Here is a 16587-nt window from a genome sequence, read left to right on the forward strand (position 1 = left end):
TTTCGCTATATCTTCATGGATTAAAGTCAAGGGTGTTAATCATGAGACAGATTTTTCTAGAAATTTTATCATGATAATCGCAGAAGTTTTCACCAATTTTAGAAATTAATCGCAGAGCAAATAGTAAGTTGAAATGAAATAAAAGGTAGATTGAGCCTTTGTTCTGTAGTGCTCATCTGGTGTAAGGCTAGACAAATGAGATGAGGTGTTCTTGGGCAGTATAACTTGGTTTCAATTGAGACTGAGGCAAAACTCTTTATTTTTAACAAGATACTCTTATCTCGGCTACGCTGCAGCTGCGGGTTGAATCGGAGTAAACAAATAAAATATGGTATATCGGTAAAGTTGTGGCTATATAATATAATGGTAAATGTATTTTAAAATCTCTGTAAACAAATCTATAAATCTTTATTTCCTATTTATATCGTCAGTCAACATAAGATTATTTATGGTTAACTGTAGATACTATAATCTATTGCAAAAAAAAACATAATCTAATAATGGAACATACATAAACAATTAAAGAATGAAATAGTCTATTTATTCAAGACACCCATGATAGCGTAAGTTAATTTCTTGAGATTAGTATCTTTATGATAGTAATATCAGGATGTCACCTAACCTTATATTATTAATGATCGGTCTTGGAAAGTTCCCTCGTAAAATTGTTCATTATCAACGATTACGGCAAAGGAACGTTTATTTTACTTAATTATAAACCTTATAAGAGCTTTGATGTTTTAATGGAGTGAAATTACTTGAATGTTATTAATTTTTTGTAATATTATTAATTAATTAATTATTTAAATTTGTATTTATAGCTTCATTTTTGCTGATATAATTGAGCTAAATTTTTTATATATTTTTTAAATTATCAAAACACGTACGTTATAAAAAATAAAAACCTACAAGTTCTTATACATATTAGAACATAACATTTGATATTACTTACAATTCCTTTACTTTTCCATTTTCAAGTGTTTTTTTCGTCTACAATACTTTTGATTTCGTGACATCCTTTATATTCCAACTAGTACAGAAGAAATCACTTAGTATTGAGAGTCGCCTCGCCGATTAGCTATAAAGCGTTATATCATAATAAATATTTATCGCAGTGGGGTTGTGACGTAATATATTTGATACGAGTCTATGGGGAGAAAAGTATCATCAACCATCAATTACACTGGTCTGCAAAGAAATCCTCCTTTGAATAAAAATATGATAAACATGGAGATCTTAACATGCTGAATCTAGATCTGCTTTCATTTTTTTTGTATCACGTCTAAATTTTTTTTTATTGTCGTTTTTAAATACCTCAAAATTCTGTATTGTTTGGCAGTCTCTCTTGCAATAATGCTATTTTATTCGGTCTATATGATATTTTTCATCACAAAAACGACTTGAATTTATAAAACTAGAATGATATCTACTGAAGACATTATTATTTACACTAATTTGTAAGGAATTTATGGGCTTCCGTAGTTCTCATTATGACTCCGCGGTGCTCAGTTCAAAGTAAAGTTTTAAGGTGACGGTTGATGATTTTATCCTAATATTTTGGTAAAATTTTTATATTGTACTGATACATTGACGAAAATTTGTGTATAATATCAACCATATAGCAAAATTGAATCACGTGTTATGGATTTTTAAACGACGTAACATTGAAGCGAAAGTCTTTAGTGTGGTCTCTAAAGGACTGCAAATGTGGGAGCCTAGATAAGACTTAAATTATGAAATTAAGCAGACTAAAGCTGTAAAAAGAGTATCTGGTGACCACTATTAAACATTTCACCAGAAGTTTGAGAGGAGATACGGAAAAAGTAACTGAAAATATAGTAAAATACAGATAATAAGTTGGCAGCTAAGCTTGCTGATTTTACTTGATCGATTCGTCGCGAAACTCCTTATAAAATATAAAAAAAAAAGAAAACTACTAATTGAAACAATGTAAATAATGTGTAATTATATTGTCTTATAGTTTTTAATGGTTATCTTGGCATTATTTGTAATATTTAAACCTAATTATTAAAATAACGATGTATTCTTAGAACAAAAAATGGGTTTCTTTCAAATTAAACCACAAAAAATCTAGACGTGATACAAATTTTTTAAAACTTAATTTCTGTTCAGAAGTATCACTTCTATAATAATCTTGTGCAAAAATAAGAAGGAGCGCGAAAAAAAAATTTTTTGCAGACCAGTGTTATTATTACTTCATTTTGATATCTTCTCATAAACTAACAAATAAAGGGCATGCCTAACCTAAGTTAAGATTGAACTTATTATCGCTCATTAATTATTTAAAAACGTAGTCATGTCTATTAATAAAATGCCGTGTTACTTGAATGTAGGAATTAATTAATGCAATTAGCCTATAATGGGGTAATATTTATGGCAGGGTCGGGCCGCGGGTTAATTATTATTTAAAATAATGGCCTACAAGCTCCGCAGTGACCTGTGAAATGTGATTGATTGTCAACACATTGTACAGAGCACCTGTAATAATAATACCTTGCTCCATTGCTGTCACATGAGGCGTGTCTAGATATTGATTGATTGTTTTCCCACGCTAATGACTCTATTAAATGCATTGTATGTTTTATCTTCAAGTCTGATTTATGTGACATGCCATGTAAAATATCAATTTTGCATGGCATATTTCAAAATACGGGTAAGTAAATTTGTTTTGTGGGTGGGTAAGTTTTGTTTTGTGTAAAATCATGGTCACTTTCATAGTTTAATTGCCGCATTTTTGATTTAATAAATTCTCAAAAATGACATTGCGTATTTGGCCACCACGGGGCAATAATTGAAGAAAGAAAAATAAGGCACCAAGTAGGTACTACTTCTGATTTTTTATTATATAAACAGATGTTTGAATTAAAATATATTACGTAAAAGACAGCAAATTCGTTGTGTTTATAGAATGCAAGCCACATAAAATTCCGAAAAATGTTTCAAGAAATTATAAGAAATAAGGTGTCAGGAAATTGCCAGTAAAACGGTCGTTCGATTTTCCATTTAGTAGGTGAAGGACACTTAAAGTTTATGAGGGTACGTTGGTGCAGACTGATCAAACAGGTGAATGACTAATATTATGTTTATTTTTCAACATTTATGGCTTTTTCAATTTGTATTTATTTTCTAATAATCAATTTACCTTATTTAAATTGCAATAGCTCTTATCTTGTCTCTTATATCACTTCGTGTTCGTTTTGCATGTAATTTTCATTTAATATTTATGTATTTAGGATCATATTTAAAATTTAAAAGTTAATACGTATAAAAATTTAATTTCGGCGTATTTGAGCTCGCTAAGATATTTTCATTACTCACATTTTTGCGCCGAGTTCTTATTTTACAATCATTTATATGAGAAAAAGGTGGATTATTAAAGAATAAATGTAGGTAAGTATAAATCGATTGTCTCGGTTGAAGTTTATTACACTTTGAGACTCCAATACGATGCTATCACCTATAACGATAGTTTCGATTGTTCGACTGTGGCCGTAATAGCCGCATTTTCCTTACCTTCTACATAGACGAAAATTCAGACACCTAATAATAGGACTTCGAATAAGAAAGAGAAAGCTTCTATGCTTACTTAGTGAATTAATGTACTTGTGTTTTTGAATATTAATTGCGACTTTCAAAAATAAAACATGCATTTGTGTCGAGTGTTTACAGTTCAAATATTAATTAATAGATTTGTTGGCTTCTCTTCCAAAAAATGTGTAGGTATGTTTTCTTCTTCCAAATAAAGCTTTTCTTTACACAGTCATTCTGAATTCCATTTTCGACTGCTTGCTTCTCTGATTTACTTTAAATTAATTTTAATTATCTTGAGCGAGATCTTCAATTGTTATTTCGACTCTACAGATTTCAACTCGACTTATGTTCTAAATTGGTATTAAATCACAATGTTTTGCTTTATTTCTAAACACACTGGCAAAAGCTAAGATATATTTTCAGACTCAACTTTAATTTAGGGATATGGGTAATACATATTATCTAATTATATAACACATAGTTTTTATTTCATTTGGTTTACTGAGTGTGTATTTTTTTAGTATATTGCATGGTGGGTATTTTTTCTTGTAGACTTTGTTGTATTTATTCTATTTCTTTTATTCAAAGTTTATGTATATGTTTTTATACGGCGACTTTAACTCTGTTTTCAAATGTTTTCTTTAGGTACTTCTGTTGACTGTTGCATAAAATTGCTTTCTTTTCTAACTTGAAAATGGATAAACTATAAATTTTACAAAAGCTTTAAAATATTTCAGCACATGGAGCAGATAGACGCAGTAGTTTTTATTTTATTAAGTATTCACAATATCATGATAAATATATAATAAAAATTTAATTAAAAATAAAAAATTGAGCTCCAATATCCTCGAGTTAAATATGAACATATAATTCACTTATCATGGCTCTATATCAACTATAAAGGTTTTATTGCAGAAAAAAAAAACGTTACCTATTTTTGGGAATTTCCATGTTCACCATTCATGCAGTCAGACACATGTGCAAACTTATGTATATTTGATTTACTTTCCTATTATTATTAGCGATCGATTTGATTGATTTAATAAAATATAGACTCCTATATTATAGAGGTGACTAATATTATTATTTCAATAAATAGAAGATAACATACTTAAATATTGTCATAGAAAATTTCTATTAACTACTTAGATAACAGTTTTGTAATTTAAGTGCAAGTTTAAATTATACTGTCTTCAGTTCTTTAAAAACGTCACTGTAATTAAAGGAAAACAAAATAGTAAGGAATTGTGCAAAAAAATTACTAATTAAGAAAATTTGAATGAATTACCTGCTCCACGGACCCATATTGTCTTCGTGAGAACACACCACGCCTGGAGATTAGCTCACTCGCTGACGAACTGTTGACAAAATTAACTTTAATTAATAAGATTCATCAGAGAGTTGTGAAGTTACTAGAAGAAGTTGACATAACGATACGATCATATCATAATTTAAAATTTTGTAGAGCGGTTTAAATATTGTTTTTATTTATAATATGTACAAACTTAAATTTACATTATAGTAAGTTTTGCTCACACATGGTAAAAAAAAGTATCCTAGAAATGTTTATCACCATTATCTGTTTTAGCAAACAGAGAAATACCCTTTATATTAGAAATTAATTAAATATACATGTATAATCCATGAAAGTTCAAATTTTCACATCCACATATTCAAATCTAATATATAAAAATCAATGCCACTTTTCGTTGTAATTCCATAACTCGAGAACGGCTGAACCGATTTCGATAATTCTTTTTTTATTATATTCCTTGAAGTACGAGGATGGTTCTTATGTAGAGAAAACGTTAATATGTACCACGGGCGAAGCCGGGGCGGACCGCTAGTATATTATACAAACAAAAACCATACAAAACAATAGCACTCGCGTTCCTCTGTTTATCAGAATGTTATAATTGACATCCACCTTTGTGTCAAAGTATGGCATTGGAACTTTGCAATTTGACATCTGCTCTTTGTCTCTTTGGAAGTGGCAGCGAGCATTTGCGTCCCTACCTTAATTAACTGCAGTTTCCACGAAGCGGCAGAGGTGTAATTAGTCACCTTCACCAGGAATTTCTACAAAGTTTTTTAATGAAATAAAAAAGCCGTTCGACCATTATCTTCTGTACAAATGATTATGCATGCATGAGGTTAACAAAAAATTGTATAAATAGGCTTCAAATAAACTTAATTCTTACTCATTTTTCAGGAGCTTAATAAGCTTAGACAAAACTTAATTTTCAGCTTTACTAAGCTGTTCATATTTGCTAATTTTAATCATCTTCATCGCATACTCAAGTATGCGTATGCGGATGATTAAAATTTGAGAAAAATTGCTCCAAATCTTGTTACTTTTTTAAGACTTAGATATAAACTCCCCTTAATATTAATGAATGTGGATCCAAACGAATACCTCAATTATATTAAGTTGTTGGTATTATGGTATAGCATTTCTAAAATTGTGTAGGAAGGAACTCATCTCTATTAAGTATATATTTTGTTGGAAGAAGTCGGTAGATAATTATTATTTACACTCTAAATAGAAATAAAGATTCTTTGTATGGTACTAAATATTAATATAAAGTTTAATTAGTAAGTTTTCGGCCTTTTACTTGCTTCAAAATTCCAATATTGAAAGGTTAAGAAACCTTTTTTGGATGTAAGCGTGTTTATATCCATACAGTTTTCATTTTTTTGCTTCCTTATATTTCTTTTTTTCATTAGCTAGCGTAAAATAATGAAACTACAAATAATATATTATGTGATAAGGCATATGAATGACATTTTATCAATGTATGATCTGAATATAAATTTCTAAAATTAAAGGAAGTATTTAAAGATTTCTCGACCTATTTATGGCCATAACCTATTTTCAAGTGATCGACGTAAAGACAAGAGTTCAATGAAGTGGTAAAGGGCTCACATAGGTCATTTGTTCCCATTTTAAGGAACAGTAATCAGATATATGCGTGGGAAATATTCCATATTGGAATACAGCAAACGAGTTTTAAATATAAGCTAGCCTAGCTGTAAAATAGCTTCGTGGAAGTTAATACAAAAAAAAGTTTTTCTCAAATTAGAAAATAGTAAATACATACAATTTGAACTCTACATTTTTACATAATAATCAACTATGTGTTGCTACACGCCATGCATTCTTGATTTCTTGATTTTTAAGCTATATCTAGTAGATGGGTGGTTACCTACCCAGATTCTTTGAGCAACTGTTCTAACTAATTATTTATCTTTGAAGTTTCATCGTAACAAATTATTGCCTTTAAGTGGAATATTAATTAGACGTAGTTTCCTGGAGTAATATTTGAGATATCGCTTACTGCGGCAGGTACTCGACGAGGCTCGACGGTCTCGACTTAAATTCAATATGGACGCCACTCAAAAACTCGAAACGTTCGCTCGCCCTCTGAATTTATTACTTCGGTCGTCTTTTGGCTATATGCTAAAAGGAATCATTGTACCTTTCTTATAATTTATTACTTTTCCTTTCCTTTCATAATAATATTATATACTACCGAAAGAGAAGTGGTCTGTGTTGTATTCACATAGCTAGACATGAATTCTGTACATGGTACTCAAATCTTTACGATATTCATAGCATTTCTTTCGTAAAAGTAGAACATTTTTATCTCTATCAAAATAAAATAAGTATTGACACCGCTATTGAAAATAAAATTTAAACAAACTCTTAGATATTCACATTGGACTGTTATATTTAAATATGTAGGTACTAGCTGTGCCCCGCGGTTTCACACGCATTGCTCCGCTGCTGTTGTTCTTAGGATGATACTATATTAAAGCCTTATCTACCTTACCTTCCTCTGTAAATGGGCTATCTAACACCGAAATAATTTTTCAAATCGGACCAAATATTCCTGAGATTAGCGCGTTCAAACAAACAAACAAACAAACTCTTCAGCTTTATAATATTAAAAAATAATATAAGTATAGATAAGGAAAAGTCAAAATAAAACATAGATTGCATCATGAGAAAGATTTTTCTAATAACGAATTATGAGCATTATTAAGGGTTCAACGTCTCTATACGGAGATAAAGCCCAAGATTAATGCTGATGTATTACTATTAAGAGAGAGGCTTGAAGGTCAGAAAGTTTGAAAAGCTTACACACCATGCTCGTTCCGTGGAAAGGTATCATTAGAGAGGGTTTTGCGAACAAAGACGTAATACAAGGATCTTGGATGGTACAAGTGTTTACTCGACCTTTACCAAAATTGAAATTACTTGAATTCATGATTACAATTATATTTATAAAAACAAACTGATGTTTTTTGTTTGGATTTGGTTAGTTAGACCAAAGGTTAGACGGAGAAATAATATTTAGCTAATCTTCATTATCGTGTAACATTTCGAAAATTAAATGAATGTTCATTTTTCAATTAACATAATAATATGTTTAGAGGCTACAAACAATAGCATACACAATAGACTACAAACAATAGCGACTAGATGTCGATGATATTGTTTGTAGTCTATTCGTACGATTTCTATATGGTATCGTAGAGTATCTATACCTACTCTACGATACCATATAGAAATCGTTTAAATTAATTGAATCCTCAGGTCTCAGGGGACGACTGAACACTGAATATAAAACGTGTAACAGAAACAATACAAACCTTCAAACAAATCAAGTGATCCGTCGATGCATGGTCGATGCTGTATTTCAAGTACATAGACAATCATTTAATTACGCATTTAATCTTAAACCGCAAAAGTAGGCAACAAAACTGGACGTTATAAAATGTGTAGATACCTCTTCAAATTATGCCTAGAATACACATGCGCATATATTTTGTACTTTATTGAAGATCTTTCTAACTCAGCAGTTTGGTTCATATCACAAAGAATAACATCGCATAGTTTCTTTCAACCGGATCCAATATCAGACAATAACCAAGTTTCAGACAGTTTTAATAGAATTCGGTTTTTTAAACGCAAATTCAATATTTCAAGTTTAATTGAAATGTATAATGTATATAAATGTATAATGTAGCCTTTAACTAAACTTTATGTACGTAGAATATATCTGTCAACTGTGCTTATATAGGAAAATAAATCGAAAATGTCACTGATAATGATGGTTTTGGACCGAAATATTAATCAAAAAATATATCAATAAATTATCACAATACGATTTTATATTATATAGATTCAAGTATAAAAGCATGTTAAACTTATATACAATGCTGGTAACTAGTAACATAATTAACAAGGGGTAAGTACATCAACATAATGGATGGACGTTAGAGGAAACCGGCTTAATGGAGCATACATGCGTTTCTAATACACTTTTCTTGTTCTCACTCAAGACATTCAATTATTTAAGTGTCAATTGAGTCTACAATATTATTTTATCAATAATTTAGTTAAAAGTATAGGTTCCACTATCGGAATAATAAAGTTAAAAAAAGAATTTAAAAGTTGATAACTTCAGAAACTCCGACATGGTACGAAGCACTTAAAATAATGTTATTTAATACCTCAATCCGAAATATCGTATTTAACTTAAAGCAAAAAACGACTTAAGTGAAACACCTGATTCCAATTCGCCCTTCTTAACTAGACCTTGTAATGTCATCTAGCCCAGACACACTTGGAAACTTTATGTGCCAATGCAGCCATGAATCTAAAGATTGGAAAAGGTTAAAATAAATTGAATTTTCTGCTCTTTACTCGTGGAATAACTTAATAAATATCACCCTCGTCTCGCCCTGGTCACGGAACAAAATATCAATTATAAATCCATTTTTCCCTTTTTGCTGATAGCACTAGAATATTTTAACGAGGGAAATACAGTCTGTTTTCCTGTGTAAAATATAAAAACACGTTTTCTATGCAAATAATTCTTTACAGTAACAGTATAATATTAAAGTAAATCAGGAAAAAGATATAACAAGAAGCAATATAAAACCTTATTCTGTGAAAACTGCTGGCAATATATTCAAATTGTGTAGAGTTTTTCACCGTATCATTTTACACGAAGCCCGAAACCATCAATTATTGTATTCATATCCCGCTTTGAACTCCTATAACTATTAATTGGTCGTGTTCAGTGTAGCATGTGTACTAGTGAACGACAGCGGTTCTCTATTTGGACGACTGGCGTTGAATTTCCCGTACAAAAGTTTGCCGAATGGGAAATTTGCGTCACTCTCTATTAGGAACAAAGATCTAAATGTCCTTTGTCTCCGGAATAGGATTCTCTTTATCGTACTCAAAGCGGTTCATCGTTTATTGCGGTTTGATGAGGATTTAATAGATTTATATCTCGATGGACTTTTATTCAGTTTATTACTTTACTATTCAATGAATGGTTTTTAAATAAATGAAGTGAATTGCGCAAAATATAAATCGCGAAGTCCCGGGATAGCAAGCGGATAGGTCGAAAATTTTGCATGCCGTGCTAGAAAGCAGTAATATTTTTGGTGTTGAAAAGTAAAACAATGGTGTATTTGACTACTTCCGAGTTTTACAAAAAACAATATAATTTCTTTTGTTAACATTTTTATGTTAAAAAATGTAAAATAGAGTAGTATTTTTATAAAAAAAACCTTCCTTTATACAATCAAAGTATAGATGTAACGCAATAAGTTGCATTTCCAAGCAATTCCCCAGATTCCGACAGAACGGCATGAGACTGTATATTTGTTTCAAGTTACAAAGTGCCGAATATAAAATACAATAAAAATAAAATAGCAAACATTGCACAGCCATGCATTCCCAATTGGACACTTATCTCCAGGTGTATTCCAATATCGAAGTTATAACGATAAATTCACGACAAAACAATATAAATCCCGTGCAGAACCTTGCATTGCTGAAATTGGGTTAATGCTTATTGTCTATAATACTTTTCAAAAACAACGAATTTTGAATTAACAAAAGAGTTTGGTAACAATGAAACGTAAATGAATATGTGATATTCGTAACAAAAAAAAACAAAACAAAAATATTCAATTTATATAACCTCTATTCGGTCTCACGCTACATAAAGCCATATAACTACATATGAATGTTTCATGATATTTTCTAAATAAAAATACCTGGTAGTTTTACAAGGACATTCACGTGTGCTTGTAAAGTTTCTCTAATGTTAGTAGTTTTGATATTTTACATATGGTTATGTGTGAAATTTGGCTTGTATCCAAAGGTTTTTTGGCAAGTTCCATAACTTGATACAACGACTTTAAAATACTTAAATAGAAAGAACTTTCAGGAAAATAACGTATAAAAACAGTAGCCTAAAACATGTATGTTGCTTATTAATCCATCTTGTTAAATCTTAACCATATCTTATATATAAAATTCTCGTGTCACAATGTTAGTCTGCATACTCCTCCGAAACGGGTGGACCGACTGAGAATCGGCCAACATCTATTTTTCACATGTACCACGGGCGAAGCCGGGGCGGACCGCTAGTATTTTTATAAATAAAAATATAATTTTAATAATTAAATGGTACTTTAATTAAAATAAAGGCAATAGCATGAATGTTCTGTTCAGCGGGAATGCGACGAGATGGACGCGATGAAAATGTATAATGAAACGAATTTTCCACTTAAATTATTTTTGAAAAGATCAGTCTTTTAACCATTTCAAAGAATTTCATAGTTTATTATGTAATGAGAGCTATTTAGATGTAAGATTAATTACAGTATAAGTGATAACGATTAATAGATACAGTAAGGATATAGAATAAACATGACATGAATAAATATGCCTAGTTTTATAAGCAGCATTGTCTGTACTCGTCCGAAATAAAGAAATATCTAAACACATAGTATCTACGTATATTCAGCAAGTTATTGATATACTAACTGACAAATTAATAAAATAGTAAATTATCAAAATATACCTTTTCCTTAAAAACACATTAATATTTCTAAGCAAATGTTTTATTATAAGCTCACTACTGAGTTAATGAATGCTAGATGAATGCGACAATTTCACATGTAGTGTCGAAGTGGGCCAGCTGTAATTAAGTCAAGCCCCGCAAGCCTGCTGTGAATGCGTTGTAGCTGTATTTTATACTAACATTTTTTTACGTCGCATCGTCCGAACTGCGTAGCTTTTTAAAACAAATCTCATACATACTCAATTACTCACGTCATTTCATAAAAACTGGATCTCAATTCGTAGAGTATGACTCTTTTTTATTTTTTTAAATTCAAAGTTACTATTTAACATTCTCTGTATTATAGCTTAGTGCTTAGTGTGGCGATAAATAATTCAAGATGGAAGATATGAAACCTTGTATTCGTTCCATTCAGTTTTGATGAAAAGTAAAACGATGGAAAGGTACGCTTTATTTTAAAAAAGCATATTTTTTCATTATTTGAAGCTAAAATACAATAAAACATTGCTTATCAATACTACTTTACACCCTTTAGTACACTTGATAAAAAGTTGATCTTACCGTAATGAAATTAATTATATAATCGAGGTGTTAGATAAAAATATATTTTTCGAAGTTATACTTCTTTTGGCGCGATGGAGAAAAATGATGAGAGTGAATTTTTACGATGCGCGCACATCGACACCAAAATTTAACAGCATGAAGTTAGTTCTAGGTGGTATGAAAATTGATAACTATGTTCAAGTTGTACCTATATTCTAGTATTTTTTCCATACGCCAAAGAAGTATAACTTCTAACGCGTGTACATAAGTACACACCCTCTTTTTTATATCAATAAATGTATGTATAAAAAGACTCCAAAAGATATATCTAGTGATAGTCCAATAGAATTAATAAAAATTAAAAAGAGTAGAACATAAAATATTTTTACTGCGCGGCCTCTCTGGACGAGTGGTATGGGAAGTAACGAGGAAAGTAGGCAGAGACATAGTGTGGACACGTTACTCGTCATGCCACTCGTCGTGCTCATCGTCCTGCTCACCACAGAACATAGTTCTGTGAACTTCTGTGCTGCTCACTGCTCCCTATTTTGTCGGTATTTGCGCGCGAGTCAAAGGACCGGCAATACGAGTGCGAAATGAGGAGCGTCGCGATTAATCGCGCGAGTAGAGCAGTGTGTTGCCGGAGAGGGAAATGTCGCGGCGAATAACGGCAGCTGCAGCGCGATGAGCAGACATTAGAATTTAAATAAAAAAATTGGAAGCTGTGAAACTAATTTAATTTTGCTTCCATTCATGAACTGCGTTATTTTACACCGAGCCACTTTATGGCACAAATAAAATTTTCGCATGTGACTCTTTTCCATCAAAAGGCTGTGTCTAATATTTATTATTAAGGCGTAATCTTATTGTCGTTCAGGATTTAGGGATTAACCCTAACTCGCGCGTTGTTTGTTTTTATACTCTGGAGTAAATGTAATGTCGCTTTAAGCAGCTTTAACCAAATTTAATCTATCGTCTTTGTTATCAGTGTTTGGTTACTAAAATTCACTATGCATAACAGTCTCAAGATTATTGCTAAATCCGAGAACCGACTAGAATATCACGAGGCATCTTTAGAGAATCTTTTTACTATAAATATTATATTATCTAAACTGCGTAGTGTATTTTGTAGCGTACTTTCATAATATCTCCATTATATATACCTATGTGATCGCTTAAAGTAGATACAGTTTATAAGGAAAGATACTGTAACTTGCACTAGGTATTGGATTTCTCCTTATCTATATAATATTGTAAAGCTGAAGAGTTTGTCGTTTGTGTTTTAGGAACTACTGGTCCGATTTAAAAAAAGTTCTTTCGGTGTTATATAGCCCGTTTATCGAGGAAGGCTATAGGCTACATTATATCATCAGCCTAAGATCAACAGGAGCGGAGCAATGCGGGTGAAACAGCGGAGCACAGCTAGTAGAAGATAATATAATTTTAGCTTTTTAAATTTCTAATTTGGTACACAAATGACAGAACACATGATATTTTGAAGTAAGAAAACTAATATAAAACAATCGAACTTTTCAAACTACCTCAAATATTATAATCACGAGAAAGCTTGAATTTATAGTACAAATATTATTGATTTTATCATCATAAAAGTAGGCATTCTTCGAAGTTTTAACCATGTTACACAGTTTATGGTCGTCAGAAACCACAGTCACGTATGACAAAATAAAATAATATGACGTATATTGGTTATCGTCGTGATCTGCTTTCTAATACGATTCAATAAGGTAGTGACCTATTTTATACTTAACATCTATTTCTATAAGAAACGTAAAATTTAATAAATTAAAGGTAATTGATATACTTAAGTGACATTTCAAAGTTACTGAAACTAATATAATTGTACAGTTGCGAAATTTGTTTGCAACAACTAAGTAGACGCTTTTAAACTGAATGCAACGTCCGAGCGGCGTCCTTTAATGTTTTGTTCTTTTTAATTGCACTTCACAGGAAGTACCTAGGTATACATATATAAAAAAATAAATTCATTTACTAGGTCTGAAAATTGTTACGCTCGTTTGATCTTTGATTAAAAATAATATAAAATGATGAAAAAAGAAAACATTAAAAAACAGGTATTAATAATACAGTTTTATTAATTTTAAAGTAGGTACTAGGGACATGAATGTTTTTATTATCTAGTAGGTAGGTATGGCAAATAAATGAAGGTCTCGTTATTGAAAGTTTTCCTCTCTGAAAGCTGAATGATAATTAAAATCGGTTTAATTATGAACTACAGTATAACTATGTATCGTATTTTTAAGTGAATTAAAGTGTTTCATAGTTTCGACGAGAACGTTTGGCCGTAGATAAGCAAAAAGGATCCAACCCACAACATGACCGAAAATGAGTTAAATATACCAAACTGCTCGTCTAGGTCTATATTTTCGATTAGCAAAAACAATCCAAGTAAAATATGAATATTTTGACGTTAAATTGACACTGGGTACCAACCCACATGTATGGAGAAGCCATATTTTAGTTTCGTAAAAACAATCCATTCTTCTTGGATCATATTGTAAAACGCTCAGTCTAAGAAACTAACACAAAACTAAAATGTTTAAAAAAATCCAAAAGCATGTGGATCCTTTTAGATATTTAATTTTTATGATATTATGATGCAATAGATAAATCACTAAAAAGATTCAGAAAGCATGGATCTCTTTTGTTAAACTGAATTTTGTAGAAATGTATACTGGTTTAATAACAAAAACGATTCAGAACATTTGGATAGACTGAATATTATGTATTTAAAGCTTGAGGCGTTAGGCATGCATTAAGTTCACACTCCGGGTTCATCTTGATCGGGTCACACATCTTTGCCTTTTTTATACCGATTTTTCTAAAATAGAAGCACTTCGAAAATACCTGAAAAAATTTACGAAGCTGACGAACATGTCGAAGTAACAAAAAAAAAATTACTCGCACAACAATCGATCACGCGCTCATGTGATCTTTATTACCTTCATTCAAGAATTGCCTATAGAAGACTGTAAGGTTTGTTGGGGATATAAATTATTAAGACTGAAATCGATTGTATGCGCACCTCCATCGACTAAACAGTTTAGTCATGTTGAATTCAAGAGGAGAATACAGCTCGACAGATCAGTTTAGTCGATGCAAAAGTTGTATGTATGGGCGGGCTCGAAAGGTAAATCTTCGGAGGTATCTGATAATGATTTTCAATGACTATGGCCAAATGTTAAAGAAAAGCCCAATTAGACGATTTGGAGTCAATCTTTGACTATTTATCTAAATACTGCCTGGATTTCTATAAATCAATCCAAGGGGGCAATCCAAGACTTCATGACGATGTAGATATGGCGATGAACCGGACTTTGCACACGAAGAAGAATTGTAAATCGGATAGAATTAATATGTTTTATATAAATAATGAAAAAAAAATTGAAAGTTAGTTGTTTTATTTACGAAATTAAAAAAAAAATAAGGATCTTAGTAGCAATTAGCTACTTTGAATCGTTTTTGCGAAATGAAAATTCACTTATCATAATTGAAAATAGGTTTTATCAAAAAGGATCCTAACACACATTTAGCTGAATATTTCAAGAAATAAAACTAAATTCAATAAAATTTGTTTGTAAGAATAAAATATACATTGACACACACACTTTTCCTTAAGAAGCAATTAACACAAGCAAGTCTTTATATGAACAAACACAGGTTAAACTTCAAACTTCAATAACTCAAAAGTAACATTTTGTGGGTTGGATCCTTTTTGGTTATCTACGGCCGTTTTATAAATGAAAATAAAAAAGGTTTTTAACAGCACCGAACTCGCACTTTAGAAAATTGATAGCGCTCGTAGAATTAAAGATTGCTTATTTAATTAAATTTTGATCGGCAAGTTTTGAATTTTCGGTAGTTAAAATATTAAAGCTAAGGCGTCTGTCTTTTAAATCTATTGTGATTGTTGTTAGATTTGAATTTAGAGATAATATATATTTTTTTAATTGCTTTGCTTCCATTTAAAGATTTACAGTTAAATCATATCGAACATTTATTTAAAATTAAATAGAGATAAACAAAAATCAATCTGAAATCCAATTATGTCGCATAAAACGTTTACAATTTACATGCATAAAGGAGCAGACTTGGCGAATGACGATTCAACGAACTTTCAAGAGCCTTCCGTATTCGCCAATTCCTTTTCCAAGAACTTCGAGATATAAGTGTCGATGTGCCTGTAGGCGATGTTTCTTATTTCACCCCTTTTCCTCAATACGTACAATTTTAATGCTTTAATATCTATGAATAGCGTATATGAATAGCAATGAATGTCCTAATGAAGATTTTTTAATTAATAAACACATAAGATACGCAATGGTTCAATAAGAATGCAAAGCAATTTGTATTGTATTTCAATTCAATAAAAGATTTCACTTTACTACTTAATCGTAACATATTGTTAGAAATATGTATTTAGTATATTTATAAAATATTCAAGAATACTAATAATACCTATGCATTGTTAAGATACAGCTGTATCGAAAAATATCTTTCGTTCGCCATCTTTTAGTGTTATTTCAACAATACTCGAAATTAAATAGTAAAAACATGC

The 16587-nt window shown here is 30.8% G+C and overlaps 1 protein-coding gene across 1 annotated transcript in view; it reads right to left on the reverse strand.

Annotated features, from left to right (window-relative positions):
* The window catches only part of LOC123701324 (GTPase-activating Rap/Ran-GAP domain-like protein 3), a 51248-nt gene that overhangs the window by 23306 nt on the left and 11355 nt on the right, over positions 1 to 16587 (reverse strand). Inside the window, exon 2 of the mRNA XM_045648758.1 lies at positions 4841 to 4910. Coding sequence (XP_045504714.1) covers positions 4841 to 4910 — 70 coding nt within the window. The remainder of the gene's footprint in view (positions 1 to 4840; positions 4911 to 16587) is intronic.

This window comes from Colias croceus, chromosome 2, assembly GCF_905220415.1.
Source record: "Colias croceus chromosome 2, ilColCroc2.1".
NCBI classification, from domain to species: Eukaryota; Metazoa; Arthropoda; class Insecta; order Lepidoptera; family Pieridae; genus Colias; species Colias croceus.